The sequence below is a fragment of the Triticum urartu genome, chromosome 2A (assembly GCF_056163025.1).
Source record: "Triticum urartu cultivar PI428250 chromosome 2A, HENAU_Tu73, whole genome shotgun sequence".
Lineage (NCBI taxonomy): Eukaryota > Viridiplantae > Streptophyta > Magnoliopsida > Poales > Poaceae > Triticum > Triticum urartu.
This window is the reverse complement of record NC_141874.1, coordinates 487,279,315-487,303,023: the sequence shown is the minus strand read 5'-3', so window position 1 is coordinate 487,303,023 and position 23,709 is coordinate 487,279,315. Positions and strand designations below refer to the sequence as shown.

The 23,709-nt window shown below is 49.7% G+C and overlaps 1 protein-coding gene and 1 long non-coding RNA gene across 5 annotated transcripts; one reads left to right on the top strand and one right to left on the bottom strand.

Annotated features, from left to right (window-relative positions):
- Positions 1 to 1,612: 1,612 nt before the first annotated feature.
- Positions 1,613 to 2,882, top strand: LOC125537985 (uncharacterized). 2 transcript variants are annotated; one of them, XM_048701299.2, is made up of 2 exons: positions 1,613 to 1,916; positions 2,146 to 2,882. In XM_048701299.2, the coding sequence occupies exon 2, from the start codon at positions 2,170 to 2,172 to the stop codon at positions 2,533 to 2,535; it is 366 nt and encodes a 121-aa protein (XP_048557256.1). In that variant the 5' UTR covers positions 1,613 to 1,916; positions 2,146 to 2,169; the 3' UTR covers positions 2,536 to 2,882. The 2 variants fall into 2 exon arrangements, with proteins under 2 accessions (XP_048557256.1, XP_048557257.1); XM_048701300.2 differs by having other exon boundaries at positions 1,771 to 1,916; positions 2,152 to 2,882.
- A 1,497-nt stretch (positions 2,883 to 4,379) lies between these two features.
- Positions 4,380 to 23,346, bottom strand: LOC125537983 (uncharacterized). Of its 3 annotated transcripts, XR_015616764.1 has the most exons (5): positions 21,597 to 23,346; positions 20,246 to 20,314; positions 14,323 to 18,625; positions 12,974 to 13,042; positions 11,054 to 11,353 (listed from the first exon to the last, which is right to left on the bottom strand). It is a non-coding gene; the product is annotated as an uncharacterized LOC125537983 (long non-coding RNA). The 3 variants fall into 3 exon arrangements; XR_015616766.1 differs by lacking the exons at positions 11,054 to 11,353; positions 12,974 to 13,042 and adding an exon at positions 4,380 to 4,990; XR_007296152.2 differs by lacking the exon at positions 12,974 to 13,042.
- Between the last annotated feature and the right edge of the window lie 363 nt (positions 23,347 to 23,709).

The window sequence follows — 23,709 nt, the reverse complement described above, 5'->3', positions numbered from 1 at the left end:
CGTTGGCGTATCTGCATGCGCAACAATGGTGGTTCCGTGTGGCATGGTGGTCACTCGCTGGCGGCGCAAAGGAGATTTTCCTTTGGTGTGAAGGCAATGCCCATCGCACGAGATGGTTTGTGGCACCAGCAGCAGCGTCTGGCGCTGGTGAATTTGGGGCACGTCAGCGGTTCCTCACCGACATCTAGCACCGACGCAGTGACTCCAACAATATGGTGTATGTTGCAGTATAACTCACGCTGGTGTTGAGTGGCAGCAGCCAGATATGCACAGAGACATTGGCACCCTCCCGGCGAACATGGTGGTGGTCTAGGGTGTGAAGACACCCCACCAATCTGTTATTGCCTTTTTGGCCTGGCGTGGAGTACTGCAGATACAAGATGTTGACTTAAACACCGTTTCATGTTCTGATGAAAACTCTTGCACTTACCATTATTGGTTTTGCTCAGCATCGACGAAATTGTACCTTTATCTTGTTAAAGGCTTGTCTATTTGTTGTTGTGTTGGTTTTCATTGGTTGGTCTTAACAAGCAGGCTGAAAATCCTTGTCCAACTGACGTGACGACGGTGATACAAGAATGTTTATCTTTTTTTAAGTGGTTGTTTTTATTTATACGCTGCTTAATACTCCCTCCGTTCACGAATATAAGATATTCTATCTTTTTTTCGAAATTTAATGTACATAGACACATTTTAGTGCGTTTGCTACTCATTTCAATATGTATAAAGTACAAAAACATCTTGTAGTTTGTGAATGGAAGGAGTAATTAACAAAAACAATTAGATGCATCTCGCTGATGCAAAGGCCGGGGATTCAACCTCCTGTCAAAAAAGAATACTTACTGTGATACTCTCACGTAAGTCTAGTACTGAGCCTGGCACGTGTCAGATTCCGTAGCGTGGAAGGTATAGCCAACAGGGCCGGGGCGAGCGCGACGGACGTGCTGCGAGGTGAGCGAGCGACGCGCCGACTTGAAGTAGGCGCGGTGTGCTAGAGAAGTGTCCGATCTAATTGGAGCCACCACCACGCAAGGATGTGATAACGATCGGCCCAATCATCCTCAAAAACTGATATATGTCAGGATGTCACGATCGATCGACCATGCTGTAGGCCCGTAGCACGCCCGGTGAGAAACTGGAGAATCGTTTACCCTTGGCGGTCGGCGGCTCCGCCGTGTCGGACTCTCGGTTCCTTTTGTTTTGCTCCTTTGGCCTCGGGTGGTTGGGCTGCTCGTTGCCATGCGTCGCCGTTCCGTGTTCCGTCCGACTACCCGCGCGCGTCGGCACGGTCCAGACCCCTAACGTGGCATAGCAAACGTAGCGCCGCGCTGCATACCTGCCGCCGCGCCCATGTGTCGTGAACTCGAGGCGAGTGGGCAGACGCCTCTCGCGCACCCACGCCATGACCGATGGATGCTGCCATGCTGGGTACTGTATGTAGGTAGGACGTCACGAGTACTCGAGTCGAGTGCTATCCATTAACGCAGAAAAAGAAAAAGAAAAAGAAAAAGTCCAGTGGCAGTAGGTTGCTGCGCGCGCGCTCTAGCCGCGACGGAGTAGTCTGTGGGCGCCCCGGATTTGGCGCGGCGGCGCCGCTCCAATCTCGTTGGCTCATCGTGACGGGAGCCCACAGGTGTCCCGGAATTATGCGCAACCGCCGGCGTTCGCTTGTCCCTGCGTGCGAGATCTCGTTCCCATCCGAATCCGACCGAGACGGTGGGTGGGGCCGTCGGGGCAGTGGGCGGGGCCCACGGTTTCGGGGCCCGGGAGGAATCCCGGGCAGCTGCCCGCGGGCAGGCCTTGCCCGTATAAAGCGAGGGGTATTCGCCGGGGCAACGCAGTTTGCCGCTCTCGGCACCTCCTCTCGCCCCGGCAGCTGCTCTGCTCTGCTTCCCTCCCCTCTTGCAGATTTCTAGGTAGAGTGACTCTGCTGCTAATCTCAAGTTCTTTCTGTTCTTCTTCTGCTGCTTTCTAGTGTTATTTTCACCTGTATGTGCGCTAACACGCAACTGATTACCACCAACCATCCTCCTTGTTGGGTTGTTGATTAGTACTCCTAATGAACCCTCGATCTAAATCTCGGGTTATTTGGAAATCGGAACGAATCATGTATTTACTCGAGCGTTAAATTCAATGCCTATGCAGAAACAGGAAACACAGGGGGCAGAAATGGCTTCCAACTACGTGGACACCACGGGGGAGGAGGGGAGGTTCCACGCCCACGGCCACCACAGCAACAGCACCACGCCGACCGGCGAGGCCGCGTCGCCCAAGAATACGCGGAGGAGGTGGCCCGGGTCGGCGTCGGCGCCGTCCGGCGCAGGCCACGGACCCGCTTCCAAATGCGTCTGTGCGCCGGCCACCCACGCGGGGTCCTTCAAGTGCCGTTTCCATCGTACCAACTCCCAGGGCCACGGCCACGGCCAGGCCCAGGGAAGCCGTCCTTCTTCGCCTCCTTCACCGGCCGCGGCCAACGCGGTGCCGCGGCACCCGGCCTCACCATCCTCCTCATCCGGCACCGTCGCGACCCAGTGACGCAGCCCAAGCATCGGGCTCGAGAATCAAGAACGCCCGATGATGAAGAGAGAAGGAAAGATCATATACATGTCATAAGAAAGGGAGTTTATTTACTGCTCCTTCGATGTATTGTGTCGATTGAAGAACTCTTGTTTTCTCTCTCTCTCCCACCCCGTCTTTTGTTGGGATCTCCCTTGAATCGAATGGACTTTCCTCTTCATGGAAGGAAATTATCCTGCTTGCCTGCTTCTCCCCACCCTTCATCTGAGATGGACCATATGGGTCAGAGGATTTCGAGTTCGTGTGGTGTTCTCTTGTGATTATCATTTCAGTTAAATCCATGCTTCTTGCAAGATTTAAGATCTTATGATGGGCTCAGTAATTTTTTTCAGTAGGGGCCATGAGTTGGAGGAGCATCTCTTAGCACGAACAGATTTGCTAATGCAAATGAGCCAACCAGATAGAACAGGGTACTTTTCTTTTCTTGTGAAACGTATGACAGGGTACCAAACCCCTGAGATCTCAGATTTCTTGGATCGTGAAAAGTAGCAGTCACAGACACAGGTCTGGTACTATTTACCATGGTGCTTCCGCGTCTTTTGGTGGTTGCGTTCACTTCACTGCCAGCCCATTCTGGTGCTGTCTTGATTAAGCGTTTGTTTATATTATCATGTGAATGATTTGTCATCGCTGTATGATCATGTGGTACTGCCACAACATTCGGACGAACCTTGCAAAGATTCGTCCAGGTGTAATTAAATTATATCGATCTGGCTATTTCGTAGGCAATCAAGATCTTTTTTGACATGTAGACGATCAAGAAATAATTGTTTCTAAATTGCTGCTAATCGTTACCGATCTAAACATGAGATTTGCGTGAGTACATACTGTCAATATTCAAGGTAATAACAATATCAAACTCGAGTAAGCGATCAGACTCCACCGTATGCTATTTTCCCATTCTTAATTCAATTCATGTACCTGCACCAATTTCCTCACCAGCACCCACGTTCTTCAGTCGGTGAGGTGAGTTAGTACCTGAACCAGAACGAATAATCTAGTCAGATGCTTGCAAAACTGTAGTGACAACGATAAGATGGTTGGTATGTCATGGCCCATAATCGCTTTCAGTTCTCTTCTTTTTAGCAAGCCGCTCTCAGTTTATAGGCCCTACAGTCATGTTGTGTCAACATGGTATGCAATTTTTACAAATATATTTTGTACATAAGTGATTCCAAAACTATAATTCTAGGACGACGTTAGCTGGCGAAGGTGAACCTTCGACAGGAAGGGTGACATATGTGAACGATTTTGTGGCAGTTTTAGTTGTGAACAAGTGGCGAGGTGTGTCATTCTCTTATGCCACATGGCAGTTTCTTGGTGAGGAGGCAATTTTCATTTAAAAACTGTCATCGTTTCATCTCGCCTAACAACTAAAAACGCCAGCAAATAACGTTCGCTTGCCACCCCCTCCCAGCTGACTTTGCCCGGTAATTCTAAAACTATTATAGGGAGCGATATGTCCGTTGTTTTAATTTAACATGCACATATATATATATATATATATATATAGATCATTTTCAATTTAAGCATATATATTAAACATGCATATATAGATCAATATCAATTTAAGCATATATATTTAAATAGTTGCATGAGATGCAAGCTATGGACAGCAGATTGGTGTGAGGGATGGCTGGCAGTGGGGCGGTATCACATCACATATAGCTATTAAGGTTGTGGAAAAATGGTGACGACAACACATATGTGACTTCGATGGTGCTGCTATTCAAGCATGGTCTCAACCTTTGGGGTGAAAGTCTAGGTCTGAACCAAGTTGGTTAGAGCATCTACACTTGAAATTGACAAATTCACCCCTCTATACGCCCGAGAGAGTGTCGGCAGACGGCACTGGTCGGCCTCTCATATATTGCACCTCACATCCACATACCTTGGATACCGATCCTCAAATCCATGCGATCCATGAAGGTCGATCATACGATACAAATTATCTGAGTTCAACAGTTCGAAACCAAGTAAAGCAAATCATAGTCCAATAAACCGGACATGCCAAAATGAAATCAATGTCCGAGCATGACAAATGGCTTCGGATCACTGGCCGGATGCCTACTCCTGGCGGAATGTGTCCTGCTCGTCCTGCTCACCTGCATCCGGGCCTCATGATCCGTTGTCCCTGCTGCCGCCGCCGTTGCCGCCTTGTACTCCCTGCGGTCGCCGATAGAGGGTTTCGTCCGCCAACATGATCTTCGCATCCTCTGCTTCTCGTGTGAGTTACAACCTCTCCTTCTCAAGCTCTATCTCGCCAAATGTCTTGGCCTTCTCGAGTTCCCATTTGACCGCCGTCTCCAGCTTCTCCAACTCGATCTTCACCCTCTCAATTTCGAGCTTCTTCTCTGCCCTCTTCCGGTCCCACTTCATCATCTCCTTTTGCGCATCCTGAAGGAAATATGCCCTAGAGGCAAGAATAAAGTTGTTATTTATATTTTCTTATATCATCATAAATGTTTATTATTCATGCTAGAATTATATTAACCGGAAACTTAGTACATGTGTGAATACATAGACAAACAGAGTGTCCCTAGTATGCCTCTACTTGACTAGCTCGTTAATCAAAGATGGTTAAGTTTCCTAGCCATGGACAAAGAGTTGCCATTTGATAAGCGGGATCACATCATTAGAGAATGATGTGATTGACTTGACCCATCCGTTAGCTTAGCACGATGATCGTTACAGTTTCATTGCTACTGCTTTCTTCATGACTTATACATGTTCCTCGGACTATGAGATTATGCAACTCCCGAATACCGGAGGAACACCTTGTGTGCTATGAAACGTCACAACGTAACTGGGTGATTATAAAGATGCTCTACAGGTGTCTCCGATGGTGTTTGTTGAGTTGGCATAGATCGATATTAGGATTTGTCACTCCATGTATCGGAGAGGTATCTCTGAGCCCTCTCGATAATGCACATCACTATGAGCCTTGCAGGCAATGTGAATAATGAGTTACTCACGGGATGATGCATTACGGAACGAGTAAAGAGACTTGCCGATGACGAGATTGAACTAGGTATGATGATACCGACGATCGAATCTCGGGCAAGTAACATACCGATGACAAAGGGAACAACATATGTTGTTATGCGGTTTGACCGATAAAGATCTTCGTAGAATATGTAAGAACCAATATGAGCATCCAGGTTCCGGTATTGGTTATTGACCGAAGATGTGTCTCGGTCATGTCTACATAGTTCTCGAACCTGTAGGGACCGCACGCTTAATGTTCGATGACGATTTGTATTATGAGTTTATGTGATTTGATGACCGAAGGTTGTTTGGAGTCCCGGATGAGATCACAGACGTGATGAGGAGTCTCAAAATGGTCGAGACATAGAGATGGATATATTGGAAGGTTATGTTTGGACACCGGAATGGTTTCAGATAGGTTCGGGCATTTTTCAGAGTACCGGGGGGTTACCGAAACCCCCCAGGGGATTAATGGGCCGCAATGAGCCTTAGTGGAGAAGAGAGAGGGCGGCCAGAGGTGGTGCCCCCCGTTGCCCAGTCCGAATTGGACAAGGGGAGGGGGCGGCGCCCCCTCCTTCCTTCTCTTCTCTCCTCTTTCCCTTCTTCTCCTACTTGGACTAGGAAGGGGGGGGGGCGAATCCTACTTGGACTAGGAGTCCAAGTAGGCCTAGTCCAAGTAGGACTCCCTCCATGGCGCTCCCCCTCCTAGGGCCGGCCTCCTCTCCTCCACCCTTTATATACGTGGGGAGGGGGCACCCCAAAGACACACAAGTTGATCTTTTAGCCGTGTGCGGTGCCCCCCTCCACAATTACACATCTCGGTCACATCGTTGTAGTGCTTAGGCGAAGCCATGCGTCGGTAACTTCATCATCACCGTCGCCACGCCGTCGTGCTGACGAAACTCTCCCTCAGGGTCAATTGGATCAAGAGTTTGAGGGATGTCACCGAGCTAAACGTGTGCAGATCGCGGAGGTGTCGTGTGTTCGATACTTGATCGGTTGTATCGCTAAGACGTTCGACTACATCAACCACGTTACTAAACGCTTCCGCTTTCGGTCTACGAGGGTACATAGACACACTCTCCCCTCTTGTTGCTATGCATCTCCTAGATAGATCTCGCATGATCGTAGGTGAAAATTTTGAAATACCGCGTTCCCCAACAGTGGCATCCGAGCCAGGTCTATGCGTAGATGTTATATGCACGAGTAGAACACAAAGAGTTGTGGGCGATAATAGTCATATTTCTTACCAGCATGTCATACTTTGATTCGGCGGTATTGTTGGATGAAGCGGCCCAGACCGACATTACATGACCGCTTTCATGAGACTGGTTCTACCACCGTGCTTCGCACACATGTGGCTAGTGGGTATCTTTTTCTCCAGCTTTAGTTGAATCGAGTTTGACTATGCCCGGTTCTTGTTGAAGGTTAAAACAACACACTTGACGAAAAATCGTTGTGGTGTTTGATGCGTAGGTAAGAACAGTTCTTACTAGAAGCCCGTAGTAGCCACGTAAAACTTGCAACAACAAAGTAGAGGACGTCTAACTTGTTTTTGCAGGGCATGTTGTGATGTGATATGGTCAAGACGTGATGATATATAAATTGTTGTATGAGATGATCATGTTTTGTAAAAGTTATCGGCAACTGGCAGGAGCCATATGGTCATTGGTTTATTGTATGAAATGCAATCGTCATATAATTGCTTTACATTATCTCTAAGCGGTAGCGATAGTCGTAGAAGCAATAGTTGGCGAGATGACAACGATGCTACGATGGAGATCAAGGTATCAAGTCAGTGATGATGGTGATCATGACGGTGCTTTAGAGATGGAGATCAAAGGCATAAGATGATGATGGCCATATCATGTCACTTATATTGATTGCATGTGATGTTTATCTTTTATGCATCTTATGTTGCTTAGTACGTCGGTAGCATTATAAGATGATCTCTCACTAAATTTTAAGGTATAAGTGTTCTCCCTGAGTATGCACTGTTGCTACAGTTCGTCATGCCGAGACACCACATGATGATCGAGTGTGATAAGCTCTACGTTCACATATAACGGGTGCAAGGCAGTTTTGCACAAGCAGAATACTCAGGTTAAACTTGACGAGCCTAGCACATGCAGATATGGCCTCGGAACACTGAGACCGAAAGGTCGAGCGTGAATCATATAGTAGATATGATCAACATAGTGATGTTCACCATTGAAAACTACTCCATCTCACGTGATGATCGGACATGGTTTAGTTGATATGGATCACGTGATCACTTAGTACCTGATTGTAACACCCCCAGTGTCATGCTACAGTAAGCCACTGTGATTAAAGCAGATTGTTTTGTTAAACAGCGCTTGATCAACTTCAATTCAAATATCATTTGAAATTCCACTTTGAAAAGAAATTCTATTTTGCAAGTGAAAAATGGAGTTGCACCAAAGTTGCTACAAAATAGTTCATCATTTAGCCAAAATTCCATAACATTTAATTGTTAAGGAAAACAACAACACCTAAGAGCTAAGATGGACTGTAGCAATTATTACAATGCAATTTCAGCATTTTAAAGTGTTATTTTATGTGTGAAAAATGCAAATGGATTCCTATGGCCTCCAAACCTTTTTGTGGCACTGCCTAAAAATGCAAACTATTTAATAGGCTAAGTCCCATATTTTTCTCAGCTCTTTTGGTTACCCTAAATAATCATTTTTCTATCTCTATTTAAAAAAAGAAAAAAAGAGAAAGGAAGAACCCCCCCGGGCCTCTCGGTCCAGCTGGCAGCCGGGCACGGCCCATCGCGGCCCAACCCCGCAGCCCACCTCCACGGTCGTCGTCCTCCTTCCCTGTTCATCCGACCGGGGCTCCTCCCGCGCGTCCCCGCCACACCACGTCATCGGCGTTTCCATGGAGGGGATAAGAACGACGTGACCCTCCCCCTCGCACAAATATCTCCCTCTCCCCTCCCGATCCGATCTAGATTGGGCCAAACCCAGTGCCCCGACGCCAATCGCCGTCGTCGGACGTGTCCCCGACTCCAAGCCGAGCCGCCCCGTTGCCGGACCTCCTTCCCGCCATTGCCTCCTCGCCCTTCCTTCGTCGCGCGTCGCCCGCGGGAGGCCTATGCCTCGCCTCGCCGACCAATGTCGACGATCGCCTCCCGGCTCCTTTCCGAGCCAACTTTTGCACAACTACAGGGCCCCGGTGAGGCCTCGTCCGCCCTCGCTCCGCTCCACTATGCTCTGGTCGCCGTAGGTCGCCTCACCGCACGCGTCGCTACCAACCATCCCACCGTGCCTTCGCGCCGCGCCCGTCGCGATGCCACGCGTTGTTGCCCCCAATGCTGCGCTGCTCTGCTTGTGACGCGGCTGCTATTGCGTGCGCCCACCGCCGCACTCGACGGCGTGCATCCCAGCCACGCCGCCCGCGCGAGCCCCGTCGGAGCCACCCGCGCCCTGCCGCTCGCCTGGCCGCACTCGTCCACTGACCGCCGCCCCTACCTCGCGCCGACTCCGCCCATTGGCTACTGCTGCAGCAGCTGCCGTACCCCGCTTGCGCCGCTCGCTTGCCTAGCGTCGTCGCCCGCCGCCCGTGCCCGCCTGCCGCGCTGCTCCACAGCGCTCGCTGCTCCCCCCTGCTGCAGCTCTCCGGCCTCCCCGCGACGCCCAAGCCGCGCCCGCTTGTCTCCCTCGCGCCTAGCTGGCCATGGCCGCGCCCGGGGCCTCTTCCCCTATCGCGTGGTCGGCCCGGCGCCGCCGCTCGCCAGCGCTGGCCGGTCCTTCCCCCTACCTCGCCCCGCCACAACGGCCTCGCCATGCGCCCGGGCGTGCTTCGCCTTGCACGCGCCCATCGGGCGCCGATGCACCCGTTAGCACCGCCCGCTTGGCCCCAGTGGCCCACTGGCATATGTGCCCCACGCCAAAAAAAATTGATTAAAAAATATATATATAATTAATTAATTAACTTAATCAAATTGGTTTAATTAAGTTTAATCAGAATTAATTAAATTAATCTAATTAACCTGCTTAATTAACCTAATTACCTAGTTAGTTAATTAAACATGTATTTAGTTTAAACAGTCAATGACAGGGGGCCCCACTCCTGTTGACCAGTCAAACGTTGACTGGTCAACTAGGACCCCTGGTCCACCTGTCAGCCTCTGGTACACTTCTGTGTACGCAGAGATGGGTGCATCTAGCATTTTACCATTTATTTTCGAATTAATAATAATTTTAGTAAATCTTTTAAATCTTTAAAAAATCATAGAAATTAATCTATAACTCGGATGAAAAAGTTTTATACATGAAAGTTGCTCAGAACAACGAGACAAATCCGAATACGCAGTCCGTTCGTCTGCCACATGCCCCTAGCATAGTGAACATGCAACTTTCCCCCTTCATTTCATCTGTCCAAAAATGCCAAATTTCAGGAAAACATTCCAGGCTGAATTCCCCCTTCGCCAATATCGTGTAGCACCGCGTTAGAACACCCCTGTGCCGCTTGTTGTCTTGTCATGCATCTGTTCGCTTTGTATTTATTGTGTCTTCCCCCTCTTCTCTCCGGTAGACCCCGAGACCGCTGCTGATGCCCCTGTGATCGACTACGTCGACGACGACACTTCTTCTTTTTCAGCAGAGCTTCCAGGCAAGCAAACCCCCCTTGAGCATTCCGATATCGCCCATTTCTTTCCCTCTCATGCTTGCATTAGAACTGCTACTGCTTTCTGTATGATCCTACTCTGATGCATAGCCTGTTGTTGCTACCTGCTTTCATACCTTACCCGCTTATCCTAAACTGCTTAGTATAGGATGGTTAGTGATCCATCAGTGACCCCCACCTTGTCCCAGTTGCCCCGCTTTATGTTCGATGACTCGATCAACGTGATCGACGTCCAGGCCCCGACACCGCACATCACCCCCCTAGTTGTACGACTATAGAGTTACTATCGAGTGCTGAGGGTGGAACCTCTTACATCACTCCTGATGAGATCTCTGTAGTGTAGCTATATGGTCAAGGTCATCGAGGGTGATTTCCTCCTTAACCACTTCCGTTACGGCTCTATCGTGCAACTCGTCAAATGTGAACCTCGAGGGTGGATCCTCTTACATTCACCTTGATGATAACATCGAGTGGAATTCACCGAGGGTGATTCCTCGGGTTTTTCCCTTGGTGTTAGACACACAATTACTATGGTTACTATGACTTTGCACTGAGCCATGTTACTAAAGACGGGTCGACCCTGAGGGGTACCCGCGTGAGCTTAATAGCGAGTGATGTGGAGTCGGGTTGACTTGGAAGGTGCCCGCGAGATACTTACGAGGCGTGGCCGGGAATTCTTAGCCCTTGCCGCAAGTACTCGAGATGGGGTGACGGGGTCACATCGATCGTGAGTCTCTGCTCGTGTGACGCCCTCGATTTAATCGTACACTATCATACACGCAAATGTGTACGATCAAGATCAAGGACTCACAGGAAGATATCACAACACAACTCTAGACACAAACTAAATTAATACAAGCTTTATATTACAAGCCAGGGGCCTCGAGGGCTCGAATACATAAGCTCGAAAACACAAGAGTCAGCAGAAGCAACAATATCTGAGTACAGACATGAGTTAAACAAGATTTCCTTAAGAAGACTAGCACAAAAGCAATAATGGTCGAAAAGGCAAGGCCTCCTGCCTGGGAGCCTCCTAACTACTCCTAGTCATCGGCGGTCTTCACGTAGTAGTAGGCATCCTCCGGCTAGTAGTAGTCATCAGTGGCGTCGTCTGGCTCCTGGGCTCCGTCATCTGGTCGCAACAATCGGGTATGGGGGAAATAAGTAGCAAAGCAACCGTGAGTACTCATCCAAAGTACTCGCAAGACTTACATCAGATCTAAACTAAGTATGCATCTGTATCAAAGGAATGGGTTGTATCTGTGGACTAAACTGCAGAATGCCAGAAGGGAAGGGGAAAGCCTAGCCTATCGAAGACTAGCATCTTCTGGAAACCACCATCTAGCAACAACAGGAGGGAGTAGAGTAGCATAAAGTAAAGTAGCAGTAGTGTTATCAACCTCGGCCAGAGATCCTTTCTCGACTCCCTGCGAGAAAGCAATCCCAGAGCCATACTATCCAGTTATTATCTCATATCCAAGTCTCACCATAATCCATTTCTCATCACAAGTATGCAGTTCTAGTTGTGTCGATCGGGATACAACTCCAAGTGTCCGTTACCGTAGGACAGGCTATCGATAGATGTTTTCTTCCCTGCAGGGGTGCACCAACTTACCCACCACGCTCGATTAACTCCGGCCGGACACACTTTCCTGGGTCATGCCCGGCCTCGGCCAAACAATACGCCGCAACCCGACCTAGGCTTAATAGAGAGGCCAGCACGCCGGTCTAAACCTATGCCCCCAGGGGTCATGGGCCATCTCCCCAGGAACTCCTGCATGTTGCGTACGCGGCCGGTGAGCAGACCTAGCTACCTCCTTCAACAAGATAGGAGCTTACACAGTCCAACCCGGTGCACGCCGCTCAGTCGCTGACGTCTATTAAGCTTCGGCTGATGTATACGACGCAGAAAACCCATACTATGCCCACGTGATGGTTAGTGCTATCAGGCCAGAGGCCCCTCGGATCAAATATCCAAATCATAGTGGATTAGGAACGTGCGGTAACAAGCAGAGACTCACGAAAGATGTGACCCCGTTGCCCCGTCTCGAGGACTTGCGGCAAGGGCTAGGAATGCCCGGCCACGCCTCGTAATTATCTCGCGGACACCCTCCAGGCCAACCCGTCTCCACATCACTCGCAATTAAGCTCGCGCGGGTACCCTCCAGGGCCGACCCGTCTTTCCAAGTAACAGTGGTAAAGTCCAAGTATCCGTGTGTCCAAACATCAAGGGGAAAAACCCGAGGAATCACCCCCGATGAATTTCACTATATGTAATCATCAAGGTGAACGTAAGAGGAATCACCCTCGAGGTTCACACTTGAGGGGTTGCACGACAGAGCCGTATCGAAAGCGGTTAAGGAGGAAAATCACCCTCGATGACCACGACCGAATAGCTACACTACAGGTTAACAACCGAAGTGCTGAAGAGGTCTCACCCTCGGCACTCGATAGTAACCCAGTAGTGTCGAGCAACTAAGGGGAAGTAATGTGCGGTGTCGGGGCCTGGTCTTCAATCACGTAGATCAAGTCGTCGATGATGAAGCAGGGGCAACAAGGACAAGGTGGGGGTCACTGGTGGATCACTAACCAACCTATACTAAGCAGTTTAGGATAAGCAGGTAAGGTACAACAGCAGGTACAAAAGCAGGCTATGCATCAGAATAGGAGCAAACAATAACAGTAGCAAAATCTAATGCAAGCATGAGAGAATGGAATGGGCGATATCGGGATGATCGAAAGGGGGGCTTGCCTGGTTGCTCTGGCAAGGAGGGGTCGTCATCGACGTAGTCGATCACAGGGGCATCATCGGTCTCGGGGTCTACCGGAGAGAAGAGGGGGAAGAAACAGTAAATATAAAGCAAACATAGCATCACAAAGCATAACGTGGCAATATGCTGTGCCGGATGTGACCTAACGTATGGCTACACGATATAGGTGAAGGGGGAATCCAACCGGGAATGTAATCCCGGTTCTGGACCTGTGTCACACAGATGACCAGAGGGGGAATGTTCCATGTTCGGATAGGTAGAGGCATCTGACAGGTAAACGGACCACGTTTTTGGATTCGCCTCGTCGTTTTGAGCAACTTTCATGTATAAAACTTTTTCATCCGAGTTACTGATTATTTTATATTAATTTTCTAAGTTGTAGGCATTTTTTTAAAAGTCTTGGAACTATTTTTTATCTCGAAATTCTCCAGAAAAGGCTGGGTGCACCCGGTGCACTGCACCAAGGGTGCACCAGAGGGGCTGACAGTGGGGTCAGTCAGCTGCTGACTCAACAATTGACTGGTCAAAGGTTGACTGGTCAGCGGGTCCAGTGGGACCCGCATGTCATTGACTTAGGGCTAGTTAACCGATTTTATTAAAAAATAATAGATTTAGTTAGAGGCTTTGGGCCTGCTGTCAGTGTAGGGTTAGGGGTTAAATAAGTGGGGGTTAGCACCTAAACTAACTAGCCGGGACCACCCGCTGGTTAACCAGCGCGCGCCGGCGGTGGCGTACAGAGGCGACGGGATCGTCGGGCGCGCGGCTCCGGTGACCATTTGGCCAGCCGAGAGCGGCTACGGGGAGAGGGCAACAGCGCGCGTCGAGGAGAGGCCGCCTTGGGTGCGGGCATGGCCGAAGGTGGTCTACGGCGGCGCCGGCGTCGATGCCAGAGGCGCGACGAGCGAAGCAGGGCGCGGGGACAGGGGACGTGGCTGGCGCAGGGAGGTGTGTGTGCGGGCGTGGCGAAGCGCGGGCGGAGGCACGGCGGCGGCGCTGACCGTAGCGGCAGCAGCAGAGCAGTATAGCAGCGGCGGGGCGTGGCCAGGAGCGCGCTTGCACGGGCTGGGCGGCAGGTGAGCGCGACGGGATCCGTTCGGTACGGCGCAGACAACTGCGGGGCGCGCTAGGGCGCGGGCGGAGTGCGCGCGTGGCTCGGCTGGGCACGAGGCAGTGGGTGCGGGAGCGAGGGCGTGAGGGAGGCCACGGTCGCGCGGGACCAGCAGCGTGGGGAGCAGAGCTCCGTCCATGGCAGGCTGCGAGAGCATACGGGGGAGGCGACCAGCGCGGGCACGGTGAGCTACGGTAAGGCGGACGAGGGGCGGAACCTCACCAACGTTGCTGAGAAGGCCCGGGGAGGACTTGCCGGAGTGGACGACGGCTACGAGCGGCAACGGCCGGGGTCGGGGAGGAGCTCGATCCCGAGGCTGTGGTGGCGCCGGGCTCGATCCAGAGGGAGGAGAGGAAGTAGAGGAAGCAGTTGGAGTGGTCGGGCTCGTCGGAGAGGCACTCTGGGCTCGGTGGTCGTGCTAAGACACGGCCATGGCGGCGACGACGGGTGCTCGTGGGAGAGGAAGAAAGCGGGCGAGGGAGAGAGCGAGGGGGATACTGGGTCTGGCTAGGGTTAGCGGGAGGGTCAAGTAGGCGTCGGAGAGTGGCGGATGGCCGCCCCGTGGCCGATCTGAGCCGTGGACGTCGCACGGGCGTCCACCGCGCTCTGATGAACACAGGTAGGGGAAAACCCCAGATGGGCTGGGCCGTGGCACTGTAGAACTAGAGGCCCAGCCCCACAGTAGCGTTTAGGCCTTTACTATTTCTTCTTTTCTGTTTTAGCTTTTATTTATTAATAGAGAGAAAAAGGGAATTATTTGGCCAACTATTTCACTTAGGAAAAATTTGGGAGGTGTCCCATTAAATCCCTGGTGATTATAGACAGCGCCAAAAATATTTTGGAGACCAGAGGAATTCATTTGGTATTTTCCATAAATAGGATAGCATTTAAAAATGCTGAATTGGTGCTGTTATAATTGCTAATGCTCATCTTTGCACAAAAGTGATGTTGTGTTCCTTAACAGATAATTGTTATGGAATTTTTGACAAATGATGAACATTTTTCCAGCAACTTCAAACTTCACTTGCAAATTGAATTTGATTCCAAAGTGAAATTTCAAATGAGATTTGAACCAAAGGTGATTAAGCATTGTTTGGAAAAATGATTAGCTTAATCACAGAGGGTTACTGTAGCATGACACTGGGGGTGTTACAAATCTCCTCCACTACAAGAAATATCATCCCGAGATTTAAGAGGTGGAGTAAGGGGAAAGACTCGGGAAGGACGGAGCTCAACACAAGGTAGGTACGTGGGGACTATGTCAGTGAACGTGGCATAGAGGCATCTCTCGAGTTGAAATTCAAGAAAGTCATCGAGAGCAAGGTGAGGTGCAATAAGAAGCTTCAACCTAGTAGACAATCGTTTGTTGCCTGAAACAAGGGGTGGAAGGGGTTCAGAGCAAAGAAGAATAATGTTGCCCCTGATACCGAAATGAAACATGGTGAGGAAGTTAGCTCGTGTACTACATACGAAGCCGAGTGCCAAGAATATTTCAGAATCAAAGATATACAGGTGAGTCGGGTTTCGATCCTATGGAACTATGGGTTATGGGCCCACCATGTGGTTCAAAAGTAGGACAGACGCCGACATATTTCACGATCATGGTAGCAAGGCATGGCAGAGGATATCCTGTCAGTTATGTTGGCAACAACGTTGGTACCAAGGGCGAGGGACGAAGAGAACCATTTTCCTGCTCGTTGAATGAGACGGACCAATAGGCAAAGTTCTCGTCCATCGGAGGTTACCGGAATGTCGTCCACAATAGTAACAGGGTCTTACTGTCAGTTGTACAGCGAGGTGTTTACATAAGCCGGGAAATATTACTGCTTATATCATAGAGATCACAAGAAAGATTATACAAAACAATGGAAAGGAAAAATGTGATTATCGGATTAAACACTCCAATGGAAAGGAAAATGTGTTTAAACACAAGTATTAGGAGTATATCCTTCAGAAGAACAAGTAGAGCAGGATATACCTGACAGGACAGCAAGTAGATATGCAAGAAGGTTGTCGATGTTAACACAAATCATCGAGAGGGCAAGGATGGTATTTATCATCATGAATTCGATTCATAACCTGGAAGAACTCAGAATGTTGATGATGATCACGACACATTTGTCGAGAGATTTCATGAAGATGTAATCGATCGGCGATGACATCACGTCAAAGGAATGATGAAGCGAAAGCTTATTGGAACCACGTGTATGACACATACTCGAAATCAAGCTTGCTGTTCAAGGCGAAATGATATGACGAGGAAGATCTACGTAGGCTTAGCTCATCATCGAAAAATGTGCTCCGGGAAGAAGGACCAGGTAGCATCGTTAAATTAGCACGATAATAATATAGTCGATCATGTTAGGAATGACTTGAATGATTATTAAACTCGTAAGCAACGAGAATTACTTAGAGTTATTGAATCGGGGCGTGGAATCGATTCACTTATCGGTGTCCTCGAGTGACTAATAACTCAGAACCCGGGGAAATCTGAAATCGGTTAGAAGCAATACTAGATGAAGACTCATAGGAAGCAACACAGTTCTTTGTTATTCTCGAGATACCAGAGGGTAATACTCGAAGGAAGATCTAAATAGTGGTTGCGGAGATGCATTGATCTGCAGAAGACAAGCGCTTTAACTTGTCCGAGAAAAGGAATCAAAGAATAACAATATGGCCAGAACCACGATTAAAGAAAACCAAATCCCAGATATAAGATGAAGTTATACCAAGGGGGTAATTATTTTTACGAGAAGCTTCCATGATAAGATCGGTATCGTGTCCATGGGCATGAACGCAAGGTTCAAGGTCGACTCCCACTTCTTCAATGCATAACTTTTCATTCACTCCTCGTTTTTCGAAGAAATTGTAGTGCAGAGGATTTGTCTGGCGAAGTACCAGAAGAGTAAGACTCACATCTCTTTCGAGTTCACACGGATTAGTGAAGACATAGGTTCAACCCGTAGGGGTATCTTAGGAACATATATCACTAACTTCAGGATTAAAATATACCAGCTCGAAAGCAGAGCATGGTTGACAAAAGCAGATGATAGAATTTACCAAAGGCATTATGTGTCAGGGCAAAACTCACAAGTTTAATGAATATGAAGGACATTGTCGGATAATAATCCAACCAAGGATATGGCGGTCCATAAAAGATCTGATGTGAGTATCGATACTCACCCAGAAGAAGAAAGAATGCAAAGGCATCGGGTTATAGATATAATTGGATAACTTCAAAGCTTGAATACAAAGGAATTACGATTTTCAAATCAGAAGATCTGAAGCAGAGGCTCTGATCAAAAGATAATTGAGTTGAATCGATAAAGATCGGCAATCAATCAAGGTTTGATTTGACAAGAACATGCTCATATTTGGAGTGACGTCTGAGCCGAAAGGATGAATGCTAGGATCTGATAGAGGATTACGAGCATTCGCGACATATTGGATCAAGGGACTCGAAACAATAGTGACAGAGGATGTCAATGAAGATTACTAGAAATATGGAATTAACCATAATGCAAGCAAACAAGAATTCCAACAACAATAGGCTGCTGAGGATTTTTGGAAGATCAGATAGTATTTCCAAGTATTTAGGAAAGCATATGAACAACTGGGGATGAACGAACCCCGGTTAAGTGAATTATCCGCATTGCAAAAGAAGCTGCAAAGAAGAAGGCACAAAGGGTTCTCGAAACAACGGAGAGTACTAGGGGCATCTTGTAATAACAGGATCAACTAGGGGTGAAGGTACAAGCGGCAAGGATATTATTCACGGGGATTGTCGGCGGTCAGGAACTGCAAAGCAGTGGGCACAGGGTCTCGGGAAACATCGAGGAGTATCTGCAGAATCTTCTGACGAAGCAAGCGATCATCTGTAGAGAAGGGACTCTCCGGAAGGAAGTGGTTACGAGATCCTAGAGTCAGAGTTAGTAAAAAGTTTAACCCGAATAGACGAGAGATCAGAGTCCCAGAGTATAGACGAGAAATAAAAGATCCTAATACCACCCAATGGCGACGTAGGCCGGTAAGCCACACTGCCAAGTTAGTAAAACAGTTTCCAGTTTCTAGACTCAACTTCGGCCAAGGAGTTGGAAAGGGGTCTACCTACAGGCAGTCGGCTCTGATACCAACTTGTGACGCCCTCGATTCAATCGTACACTAATCATACACGCAAATGTGTACGATCAAGATCAAGGACTCACGGGAAGATATCACAACACAACTCTAGACACAAATTAAAATAATACAAGCTTTATATTACAAGCCAGGGGCCTCGAGGGCTCGAATACATAAGCTCGAAAACACAAGAGTCAACAGAAGCAACAATATCTGAGTACAGACATGAGTTAAACAAGATTTCCTTAAGAAGACTAGCACAAAAGCAACAATGATCGAAAAGGAAGGCCTCCTGCCTGGGAGCCTCCTAACTACTCCTAGTCATCGGCCGTCTTCACGTAGTAGTAGGCATCCTCCGGGTATTAGTAGTCATCAGTGGCGTCGTCTGGCTCCTGGGCTCCGTCATCTGGTCGCAACAATCGGGTATGGGGAAAAGAAGTAGCAAAGCAACCATGAGTACTCATCCAAAGTACTCGCAAGACTTACATCAGATCTAAACTAAGTATGCATCTGTATCAAAGGAATGGGTTGTATCTGTGGACTAAACTGCAGAATGCCAGAAGGGAAGGGGAAAGCCTAGCCTATCGAAGACTAGCATCTTCTGGAAACCACCATCTTGCAGCAATAGGAGGGAGTAGAGTAGCATAAAGTAAAGAAGCATTAGTGTTATCAACCTCGGCCAGAGATCCTTTCTCGACTCCCTGCGAGAAAGCAATCCCAGAGCCATACTATCCAATTATCATCTCATATCCAAGTCTAATCACAATCCATTTCTCATCACAAGTATCCAGTTCTAGTTGTACCGATCGGGATACAACTCCAAGTGTCCGTTACCGTAGGACAGGCTATCGATAGATGTTTTCTTCCCTGCAGTGGTGCACCAACTTACCCACCACGCTCGATTAACTCTGGCCGGACACACTTTCCTGGGTCATGCCTGGCCTCGGCCAAACAATACGCTGCAACCCGACCTAGGCTTAATAGAGAGGCCAGCACGCCGGTCTAAACCTATGCCCCCAGGGGTCATGGGCCATCTCCCCAGGAACTCCTGCACGTTGCGTACGCGGCCGGTGAGCAGACCTAGCTACCTCCTTCAACAAGGTAGGAGCTTACACAGTCCAACCCGGCGCACGCCGCTCAGTCGCTGACGTCTATTAAGCTTCGGCTGATGTATACGACGCAGAACGCCCATACTATGCCCACGTGATGGTTAGTGCTATCAGGCCAGAGGCCCCTCGGATCAAATATCCAAATCATAGTGGATTAGGAACGCGCGGTAACAAGCAGAGACTCACGAAAGATGTGACCCCATTGCCCCGTCTCGAGGACTTGCGGCAAGGGCTAGGAATGCCCGGCCACGCCTCATAATTATCTCGCGGACACCCTCCAGGCCAACCCGTCTCCACATCACTCGCAATTAAGCTCATGCGGGTACCCTCCAGGGCCGACCCGTCTTTCCAAGTAACACTGGTAAAGTCCAAGTATCCGTGTGTCCAAACATCAAGGGGAAAAACCCGAGGAATCACCCCCGATGAATTTCACTATATGTAATCATCAAGGTGAACATAAGAGGAATCACCCTCGAGGTTCACACTTGAGGGGTTGCACGACAGAGCCGTATCGAAAGCGGTTAAGGAGGAAAATCACCCTCGATGACCACGACCGAATAGCTACACTATAGGTTAACAACCGAAGTGCTGAAGAGGTCTCACCCTCGGCACTCGATAATAACCCAGTAGTGTCGAGCAACTAAGGGGAAGTGATGTGCGGTGTCGGGGCCTGGTCTTCAATCACGTAGATCGAGTCGTCGATGATGAAGCAGGGGCAACAAGGACAAGGTGGGGGTCACTGGTGGATCACTAACCAACCTATACTAAGCAGTTTAGGATAAGCAGGTAAGGTACAACAGCAGGTACAAAAGCAGGCTATGCATCAGAATAGGAGCAAACAATAACAGTAGCAAAATCTAATGCAAGCATGAGAGAATGGAATGGGCGATATCGGGATGATCAAAAGGGGGGCTTGCCTGGTTTCTCTGGCAAGGAGGGGTCGTCGTCGACGTAGTCGATCATAGGGGCAGCATCAGTCTCGGAGTCTACCGGAGAGAAGAGGGGGAAGAAACAGTAAATATAAAGCAAACATAGCATCACAAAGCATAACGTGGCAATATGCTATGCGGGGTGTGACCTAACATATGGCTACACGATATAGGTGAAGGGGGAATCCAACCGGGAATGTAATCCTGGTTCCGGACCTGTGTCAGACAGATGACCGAAGGGGGAATGTTCCATGTTCAGATAGTTAGAGGCATCTGGCAGGTAAACGGACCGCGCGTTCGGATTCGCCTCGTCGTTCTGAGCAACTTTCATGTATAAAACTTTTTCATCCGAGTTACGGATTATTTTATATTAATTTTCTAAGTTGTAGGCATTTTTTTAAAAGTCTTGGAACTATTTTTTTATCTCGAAATTCTCCAGAAAAGGCTGGGTGCACCCGGTGCACTGCACCAAGGGTGCACCAGAGGGGCTGACAGTGGGGTCAGTCAGCTGCTGACTCAACAATTGACTGGTCAAAGATTGACTGGTCAGCGGGTCCAGTGGGACCCGCATGTCATTGACTTAGGGCTAGTTAACCGATTTTATTAAAAATTAACAGATTTATTTAGAGGCCCTGGGCCTGCTATCAGTGGAGGGTTAGGGGTTAAATAAGTGGGGGTTAGCACCTAAACTAACTAGCCGGGACCACCCGCTGGTTAACCAGCGCGCGCCGGCGGTGGCGTACAGAGGCGACGGGGATCGTCGGGCGCGCGGCTCCGGTGACCATTTGGTCAGCCGAGAGCGGCTACGGGGAGAGGGCAACGACGCGCGTCGAGGAGAGGCCGCCTTGGGTGCGGGCATGGCCGGAGGTGGTCTACGGTGGCGCTGGCGTCGATGCCAGAGGCGCGACGAGCGAAGCAGGGCGCGGGGACAGGGGACTCGGCTGGCGCAGGGGGGCGTGTGTGCGGGCGAGGCGAAGTGCGGGCTGAGGTGCGGCGGCTGCGCTGACCGTAGTGGCAGCAGCAGAGCAGTATAGCAGCGGCGGGGCGTGGCCAGGAGCGGGCTCGCGCGGGCGGGGCGGCAGGTGAGCGCGACGGGATCCGTTCGGTACGGCGCAGACAGCTGCGGGGCGCGCTAGGGCGCGGGCGGAGTGCGCGCGTGGCTCGACTGGGCGCGAGGCAGTGGGTGCGGGAGCGAGGGTGTGAGGGAGGCCACGGTCGCGCGGGACCAGCAGCGTGGGTAGCAGAGCTCCGTCCATGGCGGGCTGCGCGAGCATACGGGGGAGGCGACCAGCGCGGGCACGGTGAGCTACGGTAAGGCGGACGAGGGGCGGAACCTCACCAACGTTGCTGAGAAGGCCCGGGGAGGACTTGCCGGAGTGGACGACGGCTATGAGCGGCGACGGCCGGGGTCGGGGAGGAGCTCGATCCCGAGGCTGTGGTGGCGTCGGGCTCGATCCAGAGGGCGGAGAGGAAGTAGAGGAAGTAGTTGGAGCGGTCGGGCTCGTCGGAGAGGCACTCGGGGCTCGGTGGTCGTGCTAAGACACGGCCATGGCGGCAGCGACGACGGGTGCTCGTGAGGGAGGAAGAAAGCGGGCGAGGGAGAGAGCGAGGGGATACTAGGGCAGGCTAGGGTTAGCGGGAGGGTCAAGTAGGCGTCGGAGAGTGGCGGATGGCCGCCCCGTGGCCGATCTGAGCCGTGGACGTCGCACGGGCGTCCACCGCGCTCTGATGAACAGAGGTAGGGGAAAACCCCAAATGGGCTGGGCCGTGGCACTGTAGAACTAGAGGCCCAGCCCCACAGTAGCGTTTAGGCCTTTACTATTTCTTCTTTTCTGTTTTAGCTTTTATTTATTAACATAGAGAAAAAGGGAATTATTTGGCCAACTATTTCACTTAGGAAAATTTGGGAGGTGTCCCATTAAATCCCTGGTGATTATAGACAGCGCCAAAAATATTTTTGAGACCAGAGGAATTCATTTGGTATTTTCCATAAATAGGATAGCATTTAAAAATACTGAATTGGTGCTATTATAATTGCTAATGCTCATCTTTGCAAAAAAGTGATGTTGTGTTCCTTAACAGATAATTGTTATGGAATTTTTGACAAATGATGAACATTTTTCCAGCAACTTCAAACTTCACTTGCAAATTGAATTTGATTCCAAAGTGAAATTTCAAATGAGATTTGAACCAAAGGTGATTAAGCATTGTTTGGAAAAATGATTAGCTTAATCACAGAGGGTTACTGTAGCATGACACTGGGGGTGTTACAGCTCGTTACCGCGCGTTCCTAATCCACTACGATTTGGATATTTGATCCGAGGGGCCTCTGGCCTGATAGCACTAACCATCACGTGGGCATAGTATGGGCGTTCTGCGTCGTATACATCAGCCGAGGCTTAATAGACGACAGCGACTGAGCGGCGCGCGCCGGGTTGGACTGCGTAAGCTCCTGCCTTGTTGAAGGAGGTAGCTAGGTCTGCTCACCGGCCGCATACGCAACGTGCAGGAGTCCCCGGGGAGATGGCCCATGACCCCTGGGGGCATAGGTTTAGTCCGGCGTGCTGACCTCTCTATTAAGCCTAGGTCGGGTTGCGGCGTATTGTTTGGCCGAGGCCGGGCATGACCCAGGAAAGTGTGTCCGGCCGGAGTTAATCGAGCGTGGTGGGTAAGATGGTGCACCCCTGCAGGGAAGAAAACATCTATCGATAGCCTGTCCTATGGTAACGGACACTTGGAGTTGTATCCCGGTCGATACAACTAGAACTGGATACTTGTGATGAGAAATGGATTGTGATGAGACTTGGATATGAGATGATAACTGGATAGTATGGCTCTGGGATTGCTTTCTCGCAGGGAGTCGAGAAAGGATCTCTGGACGAGGTTAATAACACTTCTACTACTTTACTTTATGCTACTCTACTCCCTCCTGTTGCTGCAAGATGGTGGTTTCCAGAAGATGCTAGTCTTTGATAGGCTAGGCTTTCCCCTTCCCTTCTGGCATTCTGCAGTTTAGTCCACAGATACAACCCATTCCTTTGATACAGATGCATACTTAGTTTAGATCTGATGTAAGTCTTGCGAGTTCTTTGGATGAGTACTCACGGTTGCTTTGCTACTTCTTTTCCCCCATACCCGATTGTTGTGACCAGATGACGGATCCCAGGAGCCAGACGACGCCACTGATGACTACTACTACCCGGAGGATGCCTACTACTACGTGACGACCGCTGACGACTTGGAGTAGTTAGGAGGCTCCCAGGCAGGAGGCCTTGCCTTTTCGATCATTGCTGCTTTTGTGCTAGCCTTCTTAAGGCAAACTTGTTTAACTTATGTCTGTACTCAGATATTGTTGCTTCCGCTGACTCGTCTATGATCGAGCTCTTGTATTCGAGCTTTCGAGGCCCCTGGCTTGTAATATGATGCTTGTATGATTTATTTTATTTGTAGAG

What these genes read in the sequence shown, in the direction of transcription:
- LOC125537985 (XM_048701299.2), top strand. Translation starts at nt 2,170, where the DNA reads ATGGCTTCCAACTACGTGGACACCACGGGGGAGGAGGGGAGGTTCCAC.